The 17371-nt window shown below is 38.3% G+C and overlaps 1 protein-coding gene across 1 annotated transcript in view; it reads left to right on the forward strand.

The window, feature by feature from the left end:
• CPA6 (carboxypeptidase A6) overlaps positions 1-17371 on the forward strand; it is a 348306-nt gene that overhangs the window by 172410 nt on the left and 158525 nt on the right. The window contains 1 exon segment of the mRNA XM_045075688.1: positions 865-940. Coding sequence (XP_044931623.1) covers positions 865-940 — 76 coding nt within the window.

The raw sequence follows: 17371 nt of genomic DNA on the forward strand, positions 1-17371 counted from the left end.
AGGAAGAATCTGAACCAGCACTTTTCCATAGTATATAGATTTCATATGGTCTCTTATTGAAAGTCACATTCCTTTTCAGCACTTTTTTTTTTTAAGATTTTATTCATTTATTTGAGAGAGAGAGATAACATGAGAGGGGAGATGATAAGAGGGAGAAGCAGACTCCCCATGAACCTGGGAGCCCAATGTGGGACTCAATCCCAGGACTCTGGGATCATGACCTGAACGGAAGGCAGTCGCCCAACCAAATGAGCCACCCAGGCGCCTCTTCATCGTTAAGTTTTTAAAAAGAGTGTGTTAACTCCTATCATCAGAAGTTTCTTATTTGGTATCTGCTCTCAGCTCTTCATAAAAGTCCTTGTCCCTGTCACCATTGTTCCTGTGTTTTTGGCCTTTCTCTGCTTAAGTTTGAATATTTAATCTTTAAAAACTGATGGAAAAACCAATAATCTTAAGGCAGGGGGAAATGACCAATTATGGGGCTCCTGGGTGGCTCAGTCAGTTAAGCCTCCGACTCTTGATTTCAGCTCAGGTCATGATCTCGGGATCATGAGATCAGGCTCCATGATCAACAGGAAGTCTGCTTGAGATCCTCTCCCTCTCCCTACTCTCTTCCCCCTTTCTCTCTCTCTCTCAAATAAATAAATGAATCTTATACAACAACAACAAAAATGTGAGCTGAGAATAAAAATAACTGGTTAAAATACCTGGTGGTCCAAGTATTGCTGGTATTGGTTCAGCCCATTGTTATGCTATTACTCTTCCTAACTGCAAAGTTAGTTTTTTTAAAAGGTAAACATATAAAGCTGACTAAATCCTTCCTTTTGAAAGGTAAATAACACCATTTTTCCCCCTATCTTATAGTGATAAGGTCATTAGACTTACTCCCAATACGGAAGAAGAAGCAAATGCACTCAAGAAAATATACCACCAACTTAAGGTAAGGAGCCTCCACTCACTTATCCTTTAAGCCTATAGAGTGTTTACAGGGCTTTGCTGATGGGAGTTGAATAAGTGGAATTAATTAGCCAAGGGGGAAAAATGCTAAGCAATGACTTGAAAGAGCTTTTAAAGGATAAGTTAAAGTTACTCAAAAGATGATATATCTTATCCATTATCTATTTATGACTTCATTTATTTTTTCATCTCCCTTAGTAGCATGTAAGCTTCATGAGAGAACTTTTTGTACACTTCTCTCATTGCTATGAAGGTAGTGTCAGGAATATCCTACAAGTTCAGTAAATGTTTTTTTGCTGTTTTTAATGAATGAGTGAATTTCATTTACAATTTTCCAGAGTTCACTTTTTCTTCTTAAAATTTTCCTGATGATCATCTATACTTCCATTTTAATTAAATTCAAGCAGAAGTGAATTGAGGAAAAGAAAAGAAATTCAAGTTAATTAATTTTTGTATGTTTCAGTTGGTCTGATAAGAAAATTCTGTTGGCAGAGGTTGAAGGACTCTGATTATTCAATCTTGGGTGAATTTTGTGGGATTTAGAGATAGAGAATTTCTTATCTGCCTAATACTGCATATACTTGAGTGTTAGCTTTAGTTAGAAACTTATGATGAAAGGTGTAGTGATGGGCTCTTTTCTAGGCCTACAAAGGACAGAGGCAGAGCCATAAAATATGGGTGGTTTAGCTTCTTTTTAATGGCTAGCAAAACATTACCAAGAAGGCCTCCTTAAACTCCAAAATGAGATAGAAAAATGTGTGTCCTAAATATCTGTAGGACAGTCCTACCTAGAGAAGATGTTAGGAGGAAAAGAGAGAAGGGATAGTCTCAGTGGCTTCTGGAGATATTTGTAATTATCAGATTTTTGTAATTATTGTTGGCTTGATTTTTCTCTTTGACATCTTTCCTTCAAATATTGAATGTACTTATAAATGAAGTATGGAACTTGGAATTTATTCATTTCCTTTCTTTCTCCTCATTCCTAGCTTTTACACATGCCATACACATTGTCCAATTTAAGCTTGCATCTCTATACAAGGGCCCAAAGTCAAAATGCAGGAGGACCTCACCCCAAATCGTGATTGTATCTGGTACCAGATACAATCCTAAACCTCTTCTTCTCAAAGGAATCTCTGCTTCAGGATACTGACATGAACTTTCCTATGATCATTAACCCCAGCAAAGTCTTTTCAGCAGCAATATCTGAAACTATCTATACAGCCCATCAGGGACTCAACATTTGCAAAGAAACAAAGCAGTTTTCAGGTAGAAGCTCCCATCTCCATTAAAATTGATTTTTAGATACAGCATTGGAAAAAAATAAAATAGCTACTTTATATCATGAAGTCCAGTATCTCAGGAAACAAATATGCTTAACCAAGTATTGGGGAAAAAATGTTTGTGAAAGAATGCCCCCCCCAAAACACACATACCATTTGTAAACATATTTACATGGTAGATCTTAGAAAGTCATAAAAACAAAACAGCATAGTTCTATATGTGATAAGTACTCACCATTAGCAAAAGTAATAAAATTTCATCAGTGAAGACTGGGAGGGTTACTTAAAAACTCTTCTAAATCATGGTAGATGGAACAAAAATGACATTGAGCATAGAAGGGACTGTGGACACTGAGGAGAATACATTATATTGTGCCCTTTTCTGTACACACTTCTGTATACACTTAAAAATCCTGCATATTTTCATTTAGTTCTTGAGGAAAGTTAGTAATCTGAGGGGAGGAAATGGTTTGGATGTGAAGGAGTTTAGAGGACTACTACGAGAAGCAAGGAAAGGGGACTGATGAGGAAGAGGGGAGAAGAGTGAAGGGAAGCAAGGAGGTTAGTATCAGAATGTTGACAATGTTCTAGTGGTTTCACACCACTCTGAGTCACTCTGAGTGCTTCCTATAAATTGGTTCCTTTTAACCACTCTATGAGGTGGGTATAGTTATTGCTATTTTACAGCTGAAGAAATTAGGAGAAACAGAATTTAAGTAACTTGCCCTGGGTCACAGTGTGGCATTGGAGCACCCATTGGAGACAGCTCCAAACCCTCTAGAAGCCACATGAGGTCTGCCTTCTGCCTCCAGTATGTTTACTCTGATCATTCTCCCAATGGAGAGGAATAAGGCCAAGTTTGCTGGGCAGTGGAGCCTAGATTCCATGTGTACATTGTCATGTTCTCATTTACTTTATTCCTTGAGTCACCAATACCACCTCCAGGTTTTGAGATTTACAAGACTCACAATTCAGCCGAAAATCCTACTCACAGTTTTGATTTATAATAGCAAACAGATACAAAGCGAAACCAGCAATGAGAAAAACCAATGACATGAAGTCCAGGAGAAACCAGGCACAGGCTTCCAAGAACTGTTTTCCTGTGGAATTACCACAGGATGGTCCCAACAAGGAGTCATGATAACGCCAGGGAAGTTCATTATAGACTTAGTGCCCAGGGTTTTTACTGGGGCCTAATCATGTAGGCCCCCTCTACCAAGCACATACTAAAATTCCAGATTCTCCAGGGGAAAGCAGGTGTTCAGCATGAGCTATCTTGTTTGCACAGTTTAGGTGTGCAGTGAAACCACCCTTCTCAGATTTCAGGAAGGATCCTCTCACGCTTAGTTTCCAGATGGCAGCTAATGGCCACACTTGCAAGTAGGGCTTTTTTAAGAACAGGAGTTTCAGGCCTGCTATGTTAATTTTTCTGCACGTTTCTTCATTTCTTTTTACCAAAGAAATAGTGTTATTGGGTTGAAATTTGAAGCACTGAGCTTAAATACATTTCTGTCTGAAAGCATCATGTTAACTGGATGTCATTTTAAATTCAAATGATTTCATCGAGTGATCCACATGTACCACTGAAAGCAGTGATTCTGGCCAGGCAGAGAAAGCAGCCTGCAGAGAAGAAAGAAGATGACTGTCTATCATCTTAAGCCCTGTGGAGCTGATGAGATCGAATTGGCACTGTTGTTAACAGCTCCTTTGCACACCCCATGCACTGCCTGCCAGGGAAAGGGAGCTTTTAGTTGTGCCCTTTCCCTAAAGCACAGTGTGGTAGACAGAATTCTAAGATGGCATCAAAATTTCTGCCCCCTGGTGTATACACCCTGCATAATCTGTCTTTGAGTCTGGTCAGGGCCTATGAATATGATAGAATAGTCATTTCCTTGATAGATTACATTATGTGACAGAAGGGAGATAATCTGGGGTGGGCCTCACCTGATCAGATGAACCATTTAAAAGCAGAGCATTGGGTTGCCTGGGTAGGTCAATGGGTTAAGCCTCTGCCTTCCACTCGGGTCAGATCTCAGGGTCCTGGGATTGAGCCCCACATCAGGCTCTCTGCTCAGCAGGGAGCCTGCTTCCCCCTCTTTCTTGCTGCCTGCCTCTCTGACTACTTGTGATCTCTGTCAAGTAAATAAATAAAGTCCAAACAAAACTAAAAAACAGAACATTTCCGGGTTGCCTGAGTGGCCTAGTCATCAAGCGTCTGACTCTTGATTTTGGCTCAGGTCATGATCATGAGATCTACCCCTGCACTGGGCTCCACACTCATCAGGGAGTCTGCTTGGGATTCTCACTCCCTTCGTTCCTTCTCTCTTTCTCTAAAATAAATAAATCTTAAAAAAAAAAAAAAAAAAAAAAAAAGTATTTCCTCCAGCTGTTGACAAGAGAAAGGAGTCAAAGAAGTGCTCCTTCTGGCAGTCAAAGAAGAATCAAACTGCACGTTGTGAACTCTCCATAGGAGCCATGTGATAAGACATCCTGTTGGGCTTGAGGAGGTGAGAGCCACTCTCAGCTGATAAGCAGCAAGGATATGGGGATGTCAGCTCTACAATTATAAGAAATTGAATTCTGCCACAACCATCTGAGCTTGAAAAATGACCCTGAGGTCCAAATGAAATCATAGCCCAGCTGGTGTCTTGCTTTTAGCTCAGTGAGACCCTGAAGAGAAAACCGAGGCAACTGTGCCTGGACTTGTGCCCATCAGAACTTTGAGATGGTAAATGTCTGCTCAGTTTGTGGTAATTTTCTCTGTAGTGATAGAAAAGCAACAGAAATATGACAGAAATAGAAAAGCAATAGGAAAATCATACACATGGTAACAACCCTTCATCCTGGTCTTTTAATGGCTCTTAGTTTATATGGATACTTAGCATATACGGATACTTTAATTTTTCTGACTTATTTGGCTATAACTAAGCATCTTCAGAAAAGCGAAAAGTGAGTGGGATACGTGCTTTGGCTCTAAATTCACAATGTCTTCTCTGAAACAGGAACAAATGCAAAATGTCTATGCATTGTTGAGTGAAATCAGAGACGGTATGGTCACAGCATAGATAATTAGACCTAGAACCCACTGTTACAAAGCTGGTTACTTTCCTAATTAAATTTTATGGTTTTGCTGAAGAATTAAAACAAGAAAGTTAAACAGAAAACCATGCCTCCAGAGAAATGGATTGAGAAAGCACCAACCAATTAAATTGTTAATTAAAAACATAGCCATGATTTAAATAAAGTTATGATGGAAGGGAGACATTTTGCAGGTGAGTAAAATTAGGGTCTGAACACCGCACTCTGCCTTCATTTCTTCACAAATTTTTTGTGCTCTGAAGTAATACAGATGCTTTATGTAAGATCACAAAATTCTATGTAGAATTTACAGATTCTGTTAAAAGAAAAATTAATGATGTTTCTGTTTCTAGTTTTCTCATTCAGAGAGCTATCAGGTTAAAAACTGTCCTGTATCCAAAAGTCTGACATTTTTCAAACTAAAACACAGCCTCAAAAATTAGTTGGGTTTGTCAAGTACCACTGAGTGGGATGTCAAGAATTATGAAATTCCATGGGGAAAAACTGCACCATCCCTTCGCTTTCTCTTGTATGTGATATTCACAGCTGCCTTTCCCATGTGTGACCCTCCCTCCTCAGTACTGTGGTGAAGCTGGCTGTTCTCTAATCCTTGGTACTCACACAGATCATACACTTGAATCTACAGGAGCTTTGAAATACTTGGGGTCCCTGCACCTTTAAAAGGTCTAACATCCAACTGGACAGTTTATTGATTGGGAAACTTGTGAGAAAGAAGATGGGTGATAGATTCATGCTATTGGAGTCATTTGTTCCCATCTTCATTAGGAACTGATGGTGCCATTACATCTCTTAATCATGGTTATGGTAGACAGAATTCTGAGATGGCCCTCAGGATTCTTGACCCTGGTATATACACAGGGATCCCTTTCTCCCAGGAATCCTGTCAAACACTAACCTCGGTCCTATTGTAAAAGCATTTTGCGGATGTAAGGAAGTAAGGAAGGTCACAACTCATTTGACATTTTAACAGGGAGATTGTCTGGGTGGGCCTGACCTAACCTGACCTAAAAGAAATAATGTTTTCTCTAGCTGGTTGCAAAAGAGGAAATCAGAGAAATGCACCCTTGCTGCCCTGGGAGGAAATGAAACATCCCTGCTGAGAACTGCCATGTAGCAAGAAATTGCAGGGGGCTCTCGTTGCTGAGAGCTGTTCCCAGATGACTAGAGGGAAAGCAGGGACAGACCTCAGTCTATAGCCTCAAAGAAACAAATTTCATCAGCACTGGGGAGAATGTACAAAGATCCTGAGTCCCAAATGAGACCACAGTCTGAGCTGACACCTTGATTTCTGCCCTTTGGCACACTGAACAAAAAAACCACTCCCAGGGAAATGGTGAAATAATAAAACAGAGAGGCTAAATTTGTGGTAATTAAGCAATAAAATCTAATGAGATAGGCTTCAACAGCCAGTGAGTTGGTGAGCTACCTGAACACAGAGGAGTCTTATAAATGATATTGAAAGATAAAAGTGAAGAAACCAAAATTTAAATCTGTCAGTATGTTTGGGATAGGAAATAGCATTTCCTTTTTTGTTGAAGTCTTCGTAAAATAATAAAGCAACATTACTTTTCTCTTTCTCTTTTTTGCATGATTTTTGAAGGAGAGAAAATGTTTCTCATAATCCAGGCAGATGTCCAAATGCAGTTCTGGATTAAGTTTCAGGAACATAAATTTCAGATGTGGCATATAGTTTTCTCTGTGTGACTATTGGTAATTAGTAAACTCAATAACAAAACATTAAAAGAAACAATGCAATATGTGGAAAAAACAGGAATACATTAAAAACATTCCTTAAAAAGTAAAAAACAAACAAACAAAACCTATAGCATTATCATGATGATTGATTACCTTAATGATTGTTTATTTACTCAACTGGATAAACAACATGACCATGGGCCAATGCCATAGTATTTTTGGGTGGACTATGTTTCTTTGGTTTGTATGACTTTCCAATTTTATTGTTTAAACAACCTAGTTTGAGACTAGCCTTTATTTTTTTTAATTAATTTAATTTTATTTTGTGTGTGTCCCAAAATTATTTATACATCTCACCCAGTGTTCCATGCAATATGTCCCCTCCTTAACACCCACCACCAGGCTCATCTAATCTCCCACTCCCTCTCCCCTCCAAAACCCTAAATTTGTTTCTCAGAGCCCATAGTCTCTCATGGTTCATTTCTCCCAACTCACTTCTCCTCTCCATCTCCCAATGCCCTCTGTGTTATTCCTTATGCTCCACAAGTAAGTGAAACCAAATGATAATTGACTCTCTCTGCTTGACTTATTTCACTCAGTATAATATCTTCCAGTCCTGTCCATGTTGATACAAAAGTTGGGTATCCATCCTTTCTGATGGAGGCATAATACTCCATTGTATATATGGACCATATCTTCTTTTTTTTTTTTTCTTAATTTATTTTCAGCATAACAGTATTCATTGTTTTTGCTCCACACCCAGTACTCTATGCAACCCATGCCCTCTCCAATACCCACCACCTGGTTCCCCCAACCTCCCAGCCCCACCCCTTCAAACCCCCCAGATTGATTTTCAGAGTCCATAGTCTCTTGTGGTTCACCTCCCCTTCCAATTTCCCCCAACTCCCTTCTCCTCTCTAACTTCCCTTGTCCTCCATCTTATTTGTTATGCTCCACAAATAAGTGAAACCATATGATAATTGACTCTCTCTGCTTGGCTTAATTCACTCAGCATAATCCATTCCTGTCCCGTCCATGTTGCTACAAAAGTTGGGTATTCATCCTTTCTGATGGAGGCATAGTACTCCATAGTGTATATGGACCACATCTTCCTTATCCATTCGTCCTTTGAAAGGCATCTTGGTTCTTTCTACAGTTTGGTCACTGTGGCTAGTGCTGCCATAAACATTGGGGTGCAGATGGCCCTTCTTTTCACTACATCTGTATCTTGGGTAAATACCCAGGAGTGCAATGGTAGGGTCATAGGGAAGTTCTATTTTTAATTTCTTGAGGAATCTCCACACTGTTCTCCCAAGTGGCTTCACCAATTTGCATTTCCCCCCAACAGTATAAGAGGGTTCCCCTTTCTCCACCTCCTCTCCAACACATGTTGTTTCCTGTTTTGTTAATTTTGGCCATTCTAACTGGTGTAAGGTGATATATCAATGTGGTTTTAATTTGAATCTCCCTGATGGCTAGTGATGATGAGCATTTTTTCATGTGTCTGATAGCCATTTGTATGTCTTCATTGGAGAAGTATCTGTTCATAACTTCTGCCCATTTTTTAATATGATTATCTGTTTTGTGTGTGTTGAGTTTGAGGAGTTCTTTATAGATCCTGGATATCAACCTTTTGTCTCTACTGTCATTTGCAAATATCTTCTCCCATTCCGTGGGTTGCCTCTTTGTTCTGTTGACTGTTTCCTTTGCTGTGCAGAAGCTTTTGATTTTGATGAAGTCCTAAAAGTTCATTTTCACTTTTGTTTCCTTTGCCTTTGGAGATATATCTTGAAAGAAGTAGCTGTGGCTGATATCAAAGAGGTTACTGCCTATGTTCTCCTCTAGGATTCTGATGGATTCCTGTCTCACATTGAGGTCTTTTATCCATTTTGAGTTTATCTTTGTGTACGGTGTAAGAGAATGGTCGAGATTGAAGCAGAAGGAAAATTTCCAGACTCTTTCTATGAAGTTAGCATTACCCTGATCCCCAAACCAGGCAAAGACCCTACCATAAAGGAGAATTTCAGACCAATATCACTGATGAATATGGATGCTAAGATTCTCAACAAGATCCTAGCAAACAGGATCCAAGAGCACATTAAAAAGATTATCCACCATGACCAGGTGGGATTCATCCCTGGGATACAAGGATGGTTCAACATTCGCAAATCAATCAATGTGATAGAACAAATTAATAAGAGAAGAACCACATGGTCCTCTCAATCAATGCAGAAAAAGCATTTGACAAAATCCAGCATCCGTTCCTGATTAAAACACTTCAAAGTATAGGGATAGAGGGAATATTCCTGAATTTCATCAAATCTATCTATGAAAGACCCACAGCAAATATCATCCTCAATGGGAAAAAGCTTGCATCCTTCCTGTTGAGATCAGGAACACGACAAGGACGCCCACTCTCACCACTCTTGTTCAACATAGTATTAGAAGTCCTAGCAACAGCAATCAGACATCAAAGGGAAATAAAAGGTATCCAAACTGGTAATGAAGAAGTCAAACTCTCTCTCTTCACAGATGACATGATTCTTTATATGGAAAAACCCAAAAGACTCCACCCCTAAACTACTAGAACTCATACAGCAATTCAGCAACCTGGCAGGATACAAAGTCAATGTACAGAAATCAGTGGCTTTCTTAAACACTAACAATGAAAATACAGAAAGGGAAATTAGAGAATCAATTCCATTTACTATAGCACCAAGAACCATAAGATACCTGGGAATAAACCTAACCAAAGAGGTAAAGGATCTATACTCGAGGAACTACAGAACACTCATGAAAGAAATTGAAGAAGACACAAAAAGATGGAAGACCATTCCATGCTCTTGGATCAGAAGAATAAACATTGTTAAAATGTCTATACAGCCTAGAGCAATCTATACTTTTAATGCCATTCTGATCAAAATTCCACCGGTATTCTTCAAAGAGCTGGAGCAAATAATCCTAAAATTTGTATGGAATCAGAAGAGACCCCGAATCGCTAAGGAAATGTTGAAAAACAAAAATAAAACTGGGGGCAATCATGTTACCTGATTTGAAGCTTTACTACAAAGCTGTGATCACCAAGACAGCATGGTACTGGCATAAAACCAGACACATAGACCAGTGGAACAGAGTAGAGAGCCCAGATATGGACCCTCAACTCTATGGTCAAATAATCTACGACAAAACAAGAAAAAATATACAGTGGGAAAAAGACAGTCTCTTCAATAAAGGTGCTGAGAAAACTGGACAGCTATATGTAGAAGAATGGACCATATCTTCTTTATCCATTCATCTGTTGAAGGGCATCTTGGTTCTTTCCACAGTTTGGTGACTGTGGCCATTGCTGCGATGAACATTGGGGTACAGATGGCCCTTATTTTCATTACATCAGTTTCTTTGGGGTAATCACCTAGTAGAGCAATTGTAGGGTCATAAGGTAGCTCTATGTTTAATTTCTTAAGGAATCTCCACACTTTTCCAAAGTGGTTGTACCATCAACAGTGTAAGAGGGCTCCCCTTTCTCCACATCCTCTCCAACACTTGTGGTTTACTGAGACTAGCTTTTAAACTTTAAAGTAGTCACACTTAATGGATGATACGAACTGCCATAATTGAAGTTCTTATGACTGGACAATTTAAGAAGTCAGATCCAGCATAGTCTCCCATAGAAGATTATCGTAGCAAGGATTGTTCATGAGTCTGCCACCACCTGTCATTGCCTCACTCATTTCTAGTGGCTGGCAGGCAGTGAGCTGGGATGACAGGACAATTAGACCGTGTGTCTCTCATTATCTAGCTTATCTAGCTCACTGCCTGGGTTTATTGACTCAGGGATCACAGGGATCCAAGACTAAGAGAAAACTGACAAAGTTCCTAGAATCAAAGTTTGAAACTCCAATTACAACACTTCCACCACTTTCTACCAGCCAAAGGAAGTCACCGGGCTAGCCCAGATTTAAGGGATGGATGGGATGATTGCAAGTTGTGAAAACATGGGAAGAACCTGAGGTCATTTTTGTAATCCACCCCATCCTTCTTCACCCACATATCCATTCTAGTCTGTTGTCAGCTCCAAGGTGGAAGCTGGCAACAACTCACTTCTCTGCTTTCTCACTGCTACAGTCTTGGCCCGATCATCTTCCATTTGAATCACACCGGTTTCCCAAGTTGCTTTTATGTCACCTCTTATATGACTCCTATTATTATCCATACTGTAGCCAAGGTGATCTTTTTGAAATAAAAAAAAAAATTGATCATGTTACATCTTTACTTAAAACCTTTTAAGTGTCTCCATTGTGAACAACAGTAATTCCCATCCCTGATTGCTCATCAAATCACCTAGGAAGATTATACTTGGCCACACTGCCAGAGCTTGACTAGATCCCTCAGGTGAAGTTGGTTATTAGTATATTTTTAAAACCTCTCTAGGTGAAATTCCATATGTAGCCAGGGAAATAAATCACTGGCTTGGTGTATAGACTTCAAACTCTTTGCCATGACCCATAGGGCCCTTCAAAACCATACCCAACCTGTCTCTCAAACATTTCTCAGCTCCATCACTATTCTTGGCTCAGTGTTTATTACCCTAGCCACACTAAACTGACTGTGTAAACTCTCCTAAGTGCCTTTTCTCAAGCCATTCCTCTTCTCTGGAATGTTCTTCTTTTCTTAGTCCACTTGGCAACTACCTTTTAAAGATTAAGTTAAAGCATCCACTTCTCCCTGAATTCTTTGACCCTCAGCAAATTCTATGGAATGTTATATCTTAGCATTTATGTCACTTTACACTTACAGTACTTTTCTCCTCCATTTCATCCCCACTAAAATGAGTTTCTTGCAGATCTGAGACTTAATGGATCTCTGAATTGTGTATGTGTATGGTGAATACAGAGGCATTGATGGAAGAGAAGAGTGACTCCAGCTAGTGCTAAAATGATTATGTGCACAGTCAGGTCCCCAGGAACATAGCCCAACTGAGACTTAGACCATTACTCCTTGACCCACCCCTTGGGTTTCCCTTTTTTTTCCCTGTCCTTACAGATCGCCCTTTGCATTTGTTCTCATGATTTCACATGGAAAAAGTAACAAGGTTTGAGTGTATGGTTTGTGCTTTGTCAAATGTGAATTTCTCACCATTTCCACTTTAAAGGGCTTTACCACATGATCAAAGATACAGGAATAGAGGAAGTTCTTTGTTCAGGGACAGGGAGGGGGTTTCGTGGTGATACACAGGTTTTCTATCAAGTGTATGGACTTTACTTTGGTGGCATTTCTTGGACCCATGAACTTAGAGCAGCCTTTGCATATTCATCAGTCAACAAGGCTGCACTTGATTAAAGGAGTTTCCTATTTTCTACCATAATTTTTTCTAGCTGCATAAATGTGGAATGATTGCTGCTGCCTTACTGGGTTTTAGAGGTCATTGTTGGTGAGAATGAAACCTGGACCACACCATTTTTAGGGAATTGAGTTCTCCCCTGATGACTGATAGAAGGGCATCAGCATGTAAATGAGTATCAATGACCTATGGGAATTGACTATCACAATCCGAATGCATTTATTAGATATTTATGTGAGCCTTGTACAGGTCAAATGTGGGAAACAGCTAGCATGGTGATTAACAGGAGTATGAACTCTGGAGATGTACTTGCTGGGTTCATATTCAGACTTTTCCATGTACTAGTTGTAGGAGTGTCAGCAAATTACCTAGTTTAATTTTTCTTTGCCTCCAGTCTCTAATCTGTAAAGTGGGGAAATCCAGGAAGAGTTCATTATCCGGTGAGTTCTTAATCCAGTAAGGAATACACAATATGTAAACAAGTAACTGCAGAATAGAGAACCCCCTAAAACATACTACTTATCATTCTTCTTTGGATAGGATCTGTTTCTGACTTTTCTTTGTTTCCCTGGCACCTGGCAGTAGTAGGCACTCAACAAATCTTGAATGAATGAACAAATGAAATTAATTCATCCATCTACTTCCCTAAATGTAGAAAAACAACTCTAACTTGGAGTCTAATCAAGAGCATAAATAGGGCTGAATAAATATTCAGAAGATCAAAAAAATGAAAATATAAGTAGAAAGAATTTCTGTAGAACAATGGGTTTAAGGGTTTGAGGAATAGTAGGGGTGTGAGTTGGGGGAAATTATCCATCTCTTCAATTACTAAAGTTTTATGAAGAAAGTAGGATTTCTGTAAGAGTCCGATAAGTTTCTTGAAAGAACCATCTCTGAGATATACCATCTTGTGTTAGAGCTTCACATAACTTTCAGATTTTGCCTTGGGATGTTGACTTATTCAATGAATACAATAATGTTAATTATCAGAAATATTTTAACTTGAAAATCAGAGCTCAGGTATTCTGCTTAGGAGTCATTTTGGTTTTTTATATAATCAGAAATATCTGTATCTTTTTAAGCCTCTGGTACACTTGATTAACAAAGCAATTCCTTTCTTTTAACCTAAAAACAGCTATTAGACATGACTATACGGCAGTTTTCTTTGCCCTAAAAAAATTCAGAGCAGCTTTTGCATATTCATCAGCCACAGCCACAAAGACTGCTTGATTAAAGAAGTTTCCTGTTTTCTAACATTTTATTTTTCTAGCTGTATAAACGTAAAATGATTAAAATTCCCATGGTCCCACAAATATATTTCTTAGATCTTTTCCTGATAATTGCATTTGCTTTGAGGCTATCTGATCACTAGTATTCTATTCTTTCACATTTCAGTCGCATTTTGAAAACGGACTATGATCTAAGAATCAGTATTCTGGTTTTGAGAAAAGAGAAGGTACAGAGCATGGAATATAATCTAGCAGGGGAAACACATGGCCCCAATACAGGGACTGGTGATCTTTGATAGGTGGACAAATCTGCTAGACACCAGCAGGCTAGAGTTGGTCTAGAAGAAACTGCTCATTATTCTTGATTAATAATATGTTTTATCTTAGTATATTTAAATAACTGAGAACAAACCTTAAAAAGTTTTTCTAATATGAAAATTTGAATAATGGATATGATGTTAAGAGATTAGAGAACTATTGGCAATGACTACAAAATTTCTATTTTAACAAATCTAAGGTCAATCTACATATCACAGATCCTATCTATCATATGTTTTTTTTTTAAATACTGGGGGAAACACTTTACCAATTATAAAGAAAACACAGCAGTGACTTTAGAATAACTAAATCTTAGGGTTGCCTAATTACTTTCAGGAGTCTAAGAGCTCTAACTGGTCAGGAGATCAATTGATCAAGGTTGGTCAAGATAAATGATACATACTGAATGTTGAGCTTCACAAGACTCAGACTATTGCCTAGAATAATTTATTCTTTAATAAATTTTATAAATAAGTTATGAATCATACAATCACTAGTGGATTTAATTTCAGGTGAGGAATATTAGAGACATGAGCAATAAAAGTTAAGTTAATCTCTCACCAATAATATTTAGCATCTTTTTCTTCATCAAACCTATGAATAAGGGTCCCTAGAGAATGTCCAGTAAGCCAAAAAATGGCATCAATGGATGAGAAGGGAGCATTGATTTGAGAGGGTTATAATCAGAGTTGTAGGTAATTTCAATAAAACCGAAGGTTCAGACTCTCCTGAGTGACCTTGTGCCAGCCTCACTGAACTTGTTCTTTGTGCCTCTGTGCCTTCTCAATCTCTCCCTCCCCTCTTCCCTGTCAAGCCCCCGATCCTGATGCTCTAGAGATGTCATCTTCATGGACTTTTCTTCTGTTTGTTTCAGCCTGCTAGAGTGCTGTGCGGACATACTTACTTTCCTCTTGCTTGAGCTCTAGTTGTTGTGAATTAACTCCTTAAAAGCAGGGAGAGTCATTCTCATCTCTATTCCCTGGGGTGTCCATAAGAATACACATTCAGATGTTTATAGCCTGGTGGAGTGGAAGCAGAGAAAAACAACCAGTGGAGTACAGAAGGTAGATATGGAGAAAACATTCCAAGAATTTGGAGATAGCTGAAAATGATCCGTGCTGATTTTCATGGTTTTGAGTCTCTAACTGAATTGTTAAAATTGCTTTTTCTTTGCCCCATACAATGTCTACCATGCCATGGGTCATTAGGCAAGGTATAAATACTTAAATCCGAGGTACCCAAGGAGCCATGGCAAGCCACACTAAAGATGTGATTTGGGGAAACTAAATATAAACTAGAAATTTGTGATGATGCCAACCATTAACTATTTCTATAGCAGAATCTTTTTTTTTTTTTTTTCCTGTGTGTGGTATTAATATGTGTGTGCGTTAGTGGTGGGAAAACTTGAAAATTCCAAATTACTTGCTATCTTTATGAGAAGCTGGTTGAGTAGGCTGTGTATATGGGGGCATGTGTATGTGTGTGTGTGAGAGGTGTGTTTATTACATTATTTTGAAAGATAATAGTCTGTTATGTGGATGTATATTAGTTACAGCCAAATTGGATGTTTCCATTTGGCAAGGAAGGAGGGATTTCTGAAACTCAGGCCTTAACCAGTAGGTTGGAAGATAAGACCAATTAAAACATTATGAAATGTGTTTTTGTTGCTTCTGTCCTATCTGCCTTGGGTTCATTGTCTTATTCTTCAATGATTTTTTAATCTTATGCCTAAAATTTTATTTTGCATAATTATGAAGTAGAGGTACATGTTTACATTTTTGTGAAATATTTGCTGTGTAAAGTTTTTTGTTGTTGTTGTTTATTCTCTTAAAGATCTCTCTATTTTTTTAAAAAGTCAGCAATACAAAAGAAGGTTTAGAAATACAGAAATTAGAGTTATCTGAAGGAAAAATGCAGAATAATGCTTGCCAATTTTAGACTGTTAGTCACACAGAAAGGAAACATCAGAGATTATAGGTAAATGTGACCTTACCACAAATAAAGAGTTCAAAATGCACATCTATAACTTGGTGTACCTATTAGGATGTAAGTACTCTGGGCTTTCAGAGATTCCTGCAGTGACCTTTCTATGGTAGACTATTATACAACAAAATTGCATTTTTTTCTCCCAGGGCACTATATGCCCAACCGCCCCTTCAGTTAAGTATGTCCATTCAACTGGGCATATCCATTGGAATATACACAAAAATGATATGGACCTTCGTGGGCTAAGACTCTGCAGAAGGAAGTATTCCTTCCAAAAATTTTCTCTTCTGCCTGAATAGCACTAATAATAAGGCCCAAGAGGATGAAGCCATGACATGGAAAATTTCTGGATCCCTGAGACAGAGGAAAAAGCTGTCTACCCTCAAATATCCACATTTGTTATATGACCAAGGAACAAATTTCTCTTGCATTTGAGTCATGATATTATATTTGAGCATTGTAAGGGAGAAAAAATAATTTTCTCTTTACCCTTCTGAGTTCTTAGCTGAGACCTTTTCTAATTAAAAAAAAAAAAATTAACAAAAAAACTCCAGAAGTTTATTAACATGTATACTGGATTTACTCTCCTGTAATAGGCCTATATTCACTCTTCCCTTTCTCTATTAAAATGTCATTCAAGTCTAAATTGTAAGCTATCCTGAGGTTACTTTTTCCTGGGTATCTCCAATGAATGGGCCTTTCAAAGATAGGTGGGAGGTATGATAGTTTGTGATATCTGTGTGGGGTACCACCTTCTAGTATCTCTTGTAATAAATTCCTTGTCGATGAAACTCCTGGTGAAGGGATTTATGGCACATCCTTCTAGAGGATGGTTTTTAGACTGATAAGGGAAGTAAAGAAAAACTCACTCTCTTTATTTGCTATTTTAAAGTGCCTACAACTCAAAAAAATCACTATACCAAAGCAGTGTACTTTGAGGTGGCATGTTCTAAATTCTTACAATCATATTTTAGGGTGGCGTGTTCTGCTACCTTTTAGCATTATCACAACTAATACTGAAGATGGTGTATCAGAGTGCTACCTTAACAAAAACAAAAATGTATGGCATTAGCTTAGCATTTGGGAAGTAGGTAGAAGGAACATAGATATCACAGTATGGAAAGAAAAGGCCAGTATTATGCAATAACAAAACATTTGGTAACATTTGGTAAAACTATCAACTATACTTGGAAGACAAAGAAAATACCTATTTTTTCTATAGCTCTGAAGAGACTCATTGCAAATACCCAGAATATTAGCATGTGTTGGTTCTTCTCTTGTTTATAGAAAGATATTACAAGAAAGACCCAAGTTCAGGCAAGAAGTGACCAGTTTAGAAGCAGAAGTAAAAAGAAATAGGGAGTACAAAAGGGTAAGGGAAAAAAAAAAAACCACTTCTAGATCAAAAAAAAAAAAAGAAAAGAAGACCAAAAAGCGTTGTGAACAAAAAAGGTCCATTAAGATTC

Source organism: Mustela putorius, unplaced genomic scaffold (genome assembly GCF_011764305.1).
Source record: "Mustela putorius furo isolate JIRA1106 unplaced genomic scaffold, ASM1176430v1.1 tig00000151_pilon_pilon_pilon, whole genome shotgun sequence".
NCBI lineage: Eukaryota > Metazoa > Chordata > Mammalia > Carnivora > Mustelidae > Mustela > Mustela putorius.